The sequence below is a fragment of the Larimichthys crocea genome, unplaced genomic scaffold (assembly GCF_000972845.2).
Source record: "Larimichthys crocea isolate SSNF unplaced genomic scaffold, L_crocea_2.0 scaffold214, whole genome shotgun sequence".
In the NCBI taxonomy this organism is placed as follows: domain Eukaryota; kingdom Metazoa; phylum Chordata; class Actinopteri; family Sciaenidae; genus Larimichthys; species Larimichthys crocea.
In genome coordinates, this window is record NW_020852853.1 from 384,641 (window position 1) to 395,721 (window position 11,081).

General features: G+C 54.2%; 1 protein-coding gene and 1 long non-coding RNA gene across 23 annotated transcripts in view; one reads left to right on the forward strand and one right to left on the reverse strand.

Moving 5' to 3' along the window:
• LOC113744808 (uncharacterized) overlaps window positions 1-906 on the reverse strand; it is a 1,113-nt gene extending 207 nt beyond the window's left edge. For 2 of the 22 annotated variants that reach the window (XR_003461828.1, XR_003461830.1), the window contains exons 1-2: window positions 108-770; window positions 8-74 (exon numbers count right to left, since the gene is read on the reverse strand). This is a non-coding gene — a long non-coding RNA (uncharacterized LOC113744808). Of the gene's footprint in view, window positions 1-7; window positions 771-864 lie in introns of those variants that run through there. The other 20 variants (XR_003461844.1, XR_003461845.1, XR_003461842.1 and 17 more) reach the window with 18 other exon arrangements.
• A 1,062-nt stretch (window positions 907-1,968) lies between these two features.
• Window positions 1,969-10,807, forward strand: LOC113744804 (protein fantom-like). The gene is made up of 3 exons (XM_027275759.1): window positions 1,969-2,023; window positions 8,620-8,764; window positions 10,711-10,807. Exons 1-3 carry the CDS (start codon window positions 1,978-1,980, stop codon window positions 10,805-10,807), a joined length of 288 nt encoding a protein of 95 aa, XP_027131560.1. The 5' UTR covers window positions 1,969-1,977.
• The last annotated feature ends 274 nt before the right edge of the window (window positions 10,808-11,081 follow it).

Below are 11,081 nucleotides of genomic sequence, written 5' to 3' on the forward strand. Positions count from 1 at the left end.
AGACAACCTACATACAACCTACAGACAACCTGCCCAGACCAGGTAAGACAGCCTACATACAACCTACATAAAACCTACAGACAACCTACATACAACCTACAGACAACCTACATACAACCTGCCCAGACCAGGTAAGACAGCCTACAGACAGCCTACAGACAACCTACATACAACCTACAGACAACCTGCCCAGACCAGGTAAGACAGCCTACATACAACCTACATACAACCTACATACAGTCTACAGACAACCTACATACAACCTGCCCAGACCATGTAAGACAGCCTACATACAACCTACATACAACCTACATACAACCTGCCCAGACCAGGTAAGACAGCCTACATACAACCTACAGACAACCTACATACAACATACATACAACCTGCCCAGACCAGGTAAGACAGCCTACATACAACCTACAGACAACCTACATACAACCTGCCCAGACCAGGTAAGACAGCCTACATACAACCTACAGACAACCTACATACAACCTACAGACAACCTACATACACACTACATACAACCTACATACAACCTGCCCAGACCAGGTAAGACAGCCTACAGAGAGCCTACAGACAATCTACATACAACCTACATACAACCTACAGACAACCTACATACAACCTACAGACAACCTACATACAACCTGCCCAGACTAGGTAAGACAACCTACAGACAACCTACATACAACCTGCCCAGACCAGGTAAGACAACCTACATACAACCTACAGACAACCTGCAGACAACATACATACAACATACATACAACCTACAGACAACCTGCAGACAACATACATACAACATACATACAACCTGCAGACAACATACATACAACCTACAGACAACCTACATACAACCTGCCCAGACCAGGTAAGACAACCTACATACAACCTACATACAACCTGCAGACAACATACATACAACATACAGACAACCTACATACAACCTACATACAACCTGCAGACAACATACATACAACCTACAGACAACCTGCAGACAACCTACAGACAACCTACATCCAACCTACAGACAACCTGCAGACAACATACATACAACATACATACAACATACAGACAACCTACAGACAACCTACATACAACCTGCAGACAACATACATACAACATACATACAACCTACATACAACCAACATACAACCTGCAGACAACATACATACAACCTACAGACAACCTGCAGACAACCTACATACAACCTACAGACAACCTACATCCAACCTACATCCAACCTACAGACAACCTGCAGACAACATACATACAACATACATACAACCTACAGACAGCCTGCAGACAACCTACATACAACATACATACAACCTGCAGACAACCTACATACAACCTGCAGACAACCTGCAGACAACCTACATACAACCTGCAGACAACCTGCAGACAACATACATACAACATACATACAACCTGCAGACAACATGCAGACAACCTACATACAACCTGCAGACAACCTACAGACAACCTACAGACAACATGCAGACAACCTGCAGACAACATGCAGACAACCTACAGAATACATACAGACAACATACAGACAACCTGCAGACAACCTGCAGACAACCTACAGACAACATGCAGACAACCTGCAGACAACATGCAGACAACCTACAGACAACATACAGACAACATACATACAGCCTACATACAGCCTACATACAACCTACAGACAACATGCAGACAACCTGCAGACAACATGCAGACAACCTACAGACAACATACAGACAACATACATACAACCTACATACAACCTGCAGACAACCTACAGACAACCTACAGACAACATGCAGACAACCTGCAGACAACATGCAGACAACCTGCCCAGACCAGGTAAGACAACATACAGACAACATACAGACAACCTGCAGACAACCTACAGACAACCTACAGACAACCTGCAGACAACCTACAGACAACCTACAGACAACCTGCAGACAACCTACAGACAACATGCAGACAACCTGCAGACAACATGCAGACAACCTGCCCAGACCAGGTAAGACAACCTACAGACAACATACAGACAACCTGCAGACAACCTACAGACAACATACAGACAACCTGCAGACAACCTACATACACCTGCACCTACAACAACATCTCAGACAACTAAGCAACATCAGACAACCTGCAGACAACATGCAGACACAACTACAGACAAACATGCAGACAAACCTACAGACAACCTACGACAACCTGCAGACACCTAACATACAACCTGCAGACAACCATACACCTTACAACCTACAGACAACCTACAGAACAACCCTACAGACAGAACCTACAGACAACCTACATATACAACCTGCAGACAACCTACAGACAACTCTACAGACAAATCACCTGCAGGCCTACATACAACCTGCAGACAACCTACAGACAACCTACAGACAACATAGCAACCTGCAGACACCCATGCAGACAACCTGCAGACAACATGCAGACAACATGCAGACAACCTTCATGACAATGCAACACAACATGCAGACAACCTGCAGACAACCTGCCCAGACAGTTTCATCTAATTTTAGACCTGTCTCTATCTGCCTTTTCTTTCTAAGGTTTTAGAAAAGTTGTTTTTATTCAATTACAGTCCTTTTCTTGAGGATAACTCTGTTCTTGGAAGTTCCAATCTGGTTTTAGATCTCGTCACAGCACTGAGTCCGCACTGTTAAAGGTGCAAATGACATCGCTCTGTCCGTGGAGCCCAAGTGCCCTGCTGTACTAGTGCTTCTTGACCTCACAGCAGCCTTTGACACGGGGACTACGCAGTTCCTCCTGTCACGTCTAAGTAATTATGTTGGCATCCATGGTACTGTATTAAAGTAGTTTTACATCATACTATATCGTAGAACCTTGCCTGTTATGGTTGGTGGACCTGTCCCTCCTTCCATTGCCCCTCTCTCCTGGTGGAGTTCCACAAGGATCCATTCTTGGCCCTAACTATTTTCATTGTACATGTTACCACTTGGGTCAATTATAGCCAGGCACAACCTTTCTTTTCACTGTTATGCAGACGACTTACAAAATCTATCTGCCAGTGAAGCCAAACAGCAATGGACATGTTCTTTGTTTGATTGATTACCGACTATATTAAGCAGTGGTTGCCCAAAACTTTCTTCATTAACAATTACAAAACTGGGATGTATTGTGTTTGGGGATACTGGACGGCTGGCCTTGGCACCCTGTCCTCTAAGCTGAATTCAACCATCAGAAACCTGGGAGTGACCTTTGACAGTCACCTCAGGTTTGACAAAACACATCAACAACGTTGTCAGGACGAGTTTCTTTCAGTTGCGTCTCCTGGCCAAAGTTAAAATGTTTTAAGCCGTCACGACCTAGAGAAAGCCATCCATGCCTAAATAAGCTCAAGGTTAGACTATTGCACTTTAGTTGGCGTCTCCCAGTCTTCCCTCAGTCGATTTCAAGTTGTGCAAAACGCTGCTGCCCATCTTATAACTAACACCAGCAAACATGCGCATATCACTCCTGTTCTTAACTGCCTTCATTGGCTTCCTGTCCTTTATAGAATTGATTTTAAACTTTTAAACATTTGTTTTTAAAGCTCTTAACGGCCTCGCCCCTTCGTATTAATCTGAGCTTTTAACTGTCCACATCCTGGTAGAACTCTGAGGTCTAAAGATCAACTGTCGCTGGAAGTGCCCAGGTCAAAAATAAAACACTGGGTGACCGAGCGTTTTTCCGTTGCCGACCTCCAGGCTCTGGAATCAGCTCCCCGTCGAATGCGTCTGTTGTCTGACCTGGGCCTTTTAAATCCAGGCTAAAAACTTATTTAGGATGGCTTTTAACACCCAGTAGTATGATGACACTTTTATCATTTCTTATTCGATTTTATTGTTCTTTATTGTTTTTATTGTTTTTATTTTGTTTGTTTTTTACCTATTGTTCTTGTTATTTATTGTCTACTGTAAAGCACTTTGGTCGCCGAAAGGACTGTTGTAAACGGCTGTATAAATAAAGTATCTTTACATGCAGACAACCTACAGACAACCTACAGACAACCTACAGACAACCCACAGACAACCTACAGGACAACCCACAGACAACCTACAGACAAACCCACAGACAACCCACAGACCTACATACAGACAACTACAGACAACCTACAGACAACCCACAGACAACCCACAGACCAACCTACAGCACAACCCACAGCAACCCTACAGACAACATACAGACAACCCACAGACACCTACAGACAACCCACAGACAACCCACAGACAACCTACAGACAACCCACGACAACCCACGGACAACTGCAGCACAACCTACAGACACCTACAGACAACATACAGAAAACTCACAGACAGCATACAGACAAACACACAGACAACCTACGACAACATATAGACAACCTACAGAAACCTTACAGACAACCCAGAGAACAACCTACAGAAAACTTACAGACAAACACACAGACAAACTAACGGACAACCTGCCCAGGCAGACAATAATATGTTATAATTTAACAGTTTTTTGTGTGTTTTCTGGTTCGTTAGAGTCGTCAGTGTATCAGAATGCTCGGGCTAGACAGGACATCTCACGGGTTGTCCAGGGAGGAGCGGAGGACCGCTTCCTGCGCCTCCACGAGGAGGACTCTGGCTCCTCAAACAGGACGAGCCAGTCAACAAGGACGGGACAAGATGCAAGAAGGGCGACCAACTAACACCAAAGGGAGCAGCCGGAAACAGGAGAAACCACACAGAGGACAAGTAGGAGGAGGTAGCGAAAGCAAGACACACAGAAGAACATCCATCGGAGGAGCGGACGCCGCCGCCGCCGGGCGCACGGGCCGGGGGCGCCGCACGCCTGGCGGAGCTCGCCGGCTGCACGCGGGGCGCCGACGCGCGGCGGCGCCGCACGCCCGGGGCCCGCCATCGCGGCGGCTCCGCACGCCGGGGGGCGCTGCACGCCCCCCGGCGCCGCCGGCGCACGCCGCCGCACGCCTGGCGCGCTCGGCGCACGTCCGGGGCCGCCGCTACGCCGCGCCGCCGGCGCACGCTCGGGGCGCGCGCACTCGCTCGGCGACGCCGGGTGCACGCGCAGCACGCCGTCGGCGCCGCGAATCGCCGCCGCACGCCGCACGCCGGCGCCGCCGCACGCTCGCCGCACGCCGAATCGCCGGCGCTGGCCGTGCACGCCGTCCGCACGGCCGGCCGCCGCACGCCTGGCGCCGTCCGCCGCCCGCCGGCTGACGCCGCACTGCCGGTCGGCGCCGCACCCGCCGCCCGCCGCCCGCCGGGGCCCGCCGCCACTGCCGGGTGCGCCGCACGCCTGCGCACGCCGGGGCCGCCGCACTGCCCCGGCGCGCCCGGCGCACTGCCGCCGCCGCACGCCGCCGTCCGCCGCACGCCGGGGCACGCCTCACGGCCGGCTGGCCGCACGCCGCCGCCTGCTCGCCCACGCCGGGGCCCCCGCCGCACGGGCGTCTTCTGCCGGCACGCCGCCTCAGCCGGGGCCGCTCGCTACCCGGCGCCGCCGGCGCACGCTCGCGCAGCCGGCGCCGCCGGCGTCACGCCGCCGCCGCCACGCCGGGCGCCGCTACGCCGCCGCACGCCGGCGCCGCCGCAGCGGCCGTCGCGCCGCCGCCGCACGCCGGCTGCGCCGCACGCCGGCGGCGCCGCACGCCGCCGCCGACCCGCACGGCCGGTTTCGCCGCGCTGCACGCCGGAGGCGCTCGCACGCCGCCGCCCGCCGCCGCCGACGCCGGTGCCGCCGCACGCCTGCGGCGCCGCACGCCGCCGCACCCGGGGTCCGCCGCATTCGCCGGGGGAGCCGGCCACGCCGCCGCCGCCCGCCGCCGCACGCCGGGGCCGCGCTCACGCCGGGCGGCGCCTGCACTCCGGGCCGCTCGCCGGTCACGCCCGTGGCCGCCGCACGCCTGGCGGTGCGCCGCACGCTCGCTCACGCCGGGGCCGCCTCCGCCGGCGCCGCCGTGCGCAAGGCCTCCGCCGCACGCCTGGGCGCCTCCTGATGCACGCCGCTCGCCGCACGCCGGCTCCGGCACGCTCCGCACGCCGGCTTCTCGCCGCACGCCTGCGCGGCGCCGCCGCACGACCGGCGCCGCCGCATGGCCGCGTCACGCCGCACGCCGTGCTGCACGCCTCCGCCGCAACTGCTCTGCTGCACTGCCGCCGCCCGCCCTCCGGCGCCGCACGCCCCGCCCCTCACGCCGGCGACGCCGCAGGCCGCGCCACTCCGACTCCGGCTGCTCCGGCCCGCCGGCGGGCGCCGGCACGGCCGCCTGCCTCCTCCTCCCGGCCTCACTCGGTGTCCGCCGCACGCCGTCGGCCGCCGCACGCCGCCTCCGCCCTCCGCACTCTCCTGGGCCGCCGCACGCCTGCTGCTCCGCCGACGCTCACGCCGGTCCGCAGCCCTCCGGCTTATCCTCACTCCGCATCCGCCGCCGCACGCGGTTCCTCCGCACGCCGTCGGCCGTCCACTCTCCTCAGCCGGGCCGCGAACGCCGGCGCCGCTGCTCAGTCCGCCTCCTCACTCGTGGCTCCTCGCCTCACTTCATAGCCTCACGCCTACGCATTATTATTGCTCCGCCCACTCCTTCCGTCCTCCTCACTTACTCTCTCCTCATTCCTCTTCACTCCTCACTCCTCTTTCTCCTCACTCTCACTCCTCCTCTCACTCCTCTTTTCTCCTCACGCCTTCTCTTCCTCCTAGGCTGGGGCACAAGCTGTATGAGGTTGGTGAAGGACCGTCGTCGTATGGAGCAAACTGGCGGCGGGGTGCGGGGTGGATGGTGAGGTCAGCCTGTGTCCCGTGTTCGTGATGTGGAGATGTAGGATGTTGGTGATGGGATGAGCTGCAGGAGAAATTTCGGGCGCGCTGCAGTCGTGAGAAAACGAGGGGCTGGAAACAGCGCCTCTTGTGGCCAAACAGCCAAGCTATCAACTCACAAAGCCGGTAGGGCCCATCGCCGTATGGCCACGTCCAATACGAGTCAAACTCAGGGTTAAGAAGCTGCCAAAGACGACGCCTTGCCCCGTCACCGGGCCAACCAAAGAGTATGTCACCGTCACCGGTCATCCGTCACAGTCATACGTCACACGTTCACAGGTCATACGTCACAGGTCCTAACGTCACACGTCACCACGCACAGGGTCATTACGTCACACGTCACAGGTCACAGGTTCATTAACGTCACAGGCACAGTTCAACGTCACAGGTCAAGGTCATACGTCACAGGTCACCGTCAAGGTCACCACCGTCCAGGGTCACACGCACAGGTGGTCAACGTCACAGGTCACTACGTCAACAGGTCACACGTCACAGGTCATACGTCAAGGTCACAGTCACAGGTCACACGTCACAGGTTCACACGTCACAGTGTCCACTACGTTCCACAGGTTCATACGTCACAGGTCACACTCACATGTCACAGGTTTCCGACGTCACAGGTCATTAACCACTAGTCATAGTCACAGGGTCACACGTCACAGCGTCACACGTTCACAGGGCATAAGTCACGGTCCCCGTCCCAGGTCATACGTCACAGGTCACACGTCACAGGGTCACATGGTCATACGTCACAGTTGCCACACCGTCACAGGTCATTACGTCACAGGTCATACGTCACAGTTCAAAAGTCACAGGTCACAGGCCACACGTCACTGGTACTATAGTAAAAGGTAAAAGTCAAATGTAAAAAAGTAAAAGGTAAAAAGCACAGGAATACGTACAAGCGTATTATTAAACATGGTCATATACAGACAACCCACAGACAACCTACAGACAACCCACAGACAACCTACAGACAACCCACAGACAACCCACAGACAACATACAGACAACCCACAGACAACCTACAGACAACCCACAGACAACCCACAGACAACCTACAGACAACCCACGGACAACCCACGGACAACATGCAGACAACCTACAGACAACCTACAGACAACCTACAGACAACATGCAGACAACATGCAGACAACCTACAGACAACCTACAGACAACCTACAGACAACCTACAGACAACCTGCAGACAACCTACAGACAACCTACAGACAACCCACAGACAACCTACAGACAACCCACAGACAACCTACAGACAACCTACAGACAACCTACAGACAACCTACAGACAACCCACAGACAACCTACAGACAACCCACAGACAACCTACAGACAACCTACAGACAACCTACAGACAACCCACAGACAACCCACAGACAACCTACAGACAACCCACAGACAACCTACAGACAACCCACAGACAACCTACAGACAACATACAGACAACCCACAGACAACCTACAGACAACCCACAGACAACCCACAGACAACCTACAGACAACCCACGGACAACCCACGGACAACATGCAGACAACCTACAGACAACCTACAGACAACATACAGAAAACTCACAGACAGCATACAGACAACACACAGACAACCTACAGACAACATATAGACAACCTACAGACAACTTACAGACAACCCAGAGACAACCTACAGAAAACTTACAGACAACACACAGACAAACTACGGACAACCTGCCCAGGCAGGCAATAATAGTTTATAATTTAAACAGTTTTTTGTGTTTTCTGGTCGTAGAGTCGTCAGTGTATCAGAATGCTCGGGCGAGACAGGACATCTCACGGGTTTCCAGGGAGGAGCTGGAGGACCGCTTCCTGCGCCTCCACGAGGAGACTCTGCTCCTCAAACAGACGATCCATCAACAGGACGACAAGATCAAGAAGTGAGACCAACAACACAAAGTTATCATCCTGACATATGAAACACACAGATACAATTATTATTATGATCTAAACCAATACAACACAGAATAACACCATTATTATGATCTGACATCCTCCTCCTCCTTCTCACTCCTTTTTCTCCTCACTCCTTCTCCTCCTTCTCACTCCTTTTTCTCCTCACTCCTTCTTCTCCTCACTCCCTTTTCTCCTCACTCCTTCTTCTCCTCACTCCTTTTTCTCCTCACTCCTTCTCCTCCTTCTCACTCCTCCTCACTCCTTCTCCTCCTTCTCACTCCTTTTCCTCCTCACTCCTTCTCCTCCTTCTCACTCCTTTTTCTCCTCACTCCTTCTCCTCCTTTTCACTCCTCCTCACTCCTTCTCCTCCTCACTCCTCCTCACTCCTCACTCCTTCTCCTCCTCACTCCTCCTCACTCCTTCTCCTCCTCACTCCTTCTCCTCCTCCTCACTCCTTCTCCTCCTCACTCCTTCTTCTCCTCACTCCTCCTCCTCCTCCTCACTCCTTTTCCTCCTCACTCCTTCTTCTCCTCACTCCTCCTCACTCCTTTTCCTCCTCACTCCTTCTCCTCCTTCTCACTCCTCCTCCTCACTCCTTCTCCTCCTCACTCCTCTTCACTCCTCACTCCTTCTTCTCCTCACTCCTCCTCCTCCTCACTCCTTTTCCCCCTCACTTCTTCTTCTCCTCACTCCTCCTCACTCCTTTTCCTCCTCACTCCTTCTCCTCCTTCTCACTCCTCCTCACTCCTTCTCCTCCTTCTCACTCCTCCTCCTCACTCCTTCTCCTCACTCCTCCTCACTCCTTCTCCTCCTCACTCCTTCTCCTCCTCCTCACTCCTTCTTCTCCTCACTCCTTCTTCTCCTCACTCCTCCTCCTCCTCACTCCTTTTCCTCCTCACTCCTTCTTCTCCTCACTCCTCCTCCTCCTCCTCCTCACTCCTTTTCCTCCTCACTCCTTCTTCTCCTCACTCCTCCTCACTCCTTTTCCTCCTCACTCCTTCTTCTCCTCACTCCTCCTCCTCCTCCTCACTCCTTTTCCTCCTCACTCCTTCTTCTCCTCACTCCTCCTCACTCCTTTTCCTCCTCACTCCTTCTCCTCCTTCTCATTCCTCCTCCTCACTCCTTTTCTCCTCCTTCTCACTCCTCCTCCTCACTCCTTCTCCTCACTCCTCCTCACTCCTTCTCCTCCTCACTCCTTCTCGTCCTCCTCACTACTTCTCCTCCTCATTCCTCTTCACTCCTCACTCCTTCTTCTCACTCCCCTCCTCCTCTTCTCACTCCTCTCTCTATCTCTCCCGGCCTCCCCTCCTCCGCACGCTAATCCTCGTCGCTCCTCACCGCTTCCATCCGCCTCGTCTTCTCCTCCCTCCTCCTCCTCTCCACTCCTCCTCCTCCTCCTCCTGCCTTCCTCCTCTTCCTCCTCCTCCTCCTTCTCTCTCCTCCTCCTACTCGCTCACTCCTTCCTCCTCCTCCTGCCTCCTCTTTCCTCCTCCGCACATCACTTCTTCTCCTCACTCCTCCTCACTCACTAGCCTCTCCTCACTCCTTTTCCTCTCCTCACTCTATGGCCGGTCTTCTCATCACTCCTCCTCCTCCTCCGCACGCCTTTTTCCTCCTCACTCCTTCTTCTCCTCACTCCCTCCGCACTTCCTTTTCCTCCTCACTACCTTCTCCTCCTTCTCATTCCGCCGCTCATCCTTTTTTTCTCCTCCTTCTCACTCCTCCTCCTCACTCCTTCTCCTCACGCCTCCTGCAAATGCGTCCTTCTCCTCCTCACTCCTTCGCGTCCGCCTCGATACTTCTCCTCCTCAGATTCCTCTTCACGCCTCAACTCCTTCGTTAAGAATCCTTCTTCTCCCTCTCACTCCTCACTCCTCCTCCCTCCTGCCTTCACTACCTTCTTGTCCTCACTTCCTTCTCTCCTCATCAGGCTGGGCACTAAGCTGATGAGGTTTGGTGAGGACCGGCGTCGTATGGAGCAACTGGCGGCGGGGTGGAGGTCCAGCCTGTGTCCCCGTGTTTCGTGATTTTGAGATGGAGGAGTGATGGAGGAGCTGCAGAAGAAACTTCGGTCGGCGCTGCAGTCGGAGAACGAGGGGCTGAAACAGCGCCCTCCTCCCCCCCCCTGTGGGCCAAACAGCAGCCTCATCAACTCACAAAGCAGGACCCACAGCCGTATGGCCACGGCCCAATCAATCACGAGTCAACTCAGGGTTTAAAGAAAGCTGCAAGACGACGCTTGTCCCCGTCACCAGGCAACCAAAGAGTATGTCATACGTCACACAGGTACAACGTCACAGG

Bases quoted from the DNA above. Each gene is read 5' to 3' on its own strand.
- LOC113744804 (XM_027275759.1), top strand. From the start codon at position 1,978: ATGCAGACAACCTGCAGACAACATGCAGACAACCTGCCCAGACCAG. The intron at 2,024-8,619 runs GTAAGACAACCT...TTCTGGTCGTAG, and splicing joins AGACAACCTGCCCAGACCAG to AGTCGTCAGTGTATCAGAAT. The intron at 8,765-10,710 runs GTGAGACCAACA...TCTCCTCATCAG, and splicing joins CAGGACGACAAGATCAAGAA to GCTGGGCACTAAGCTGATGA.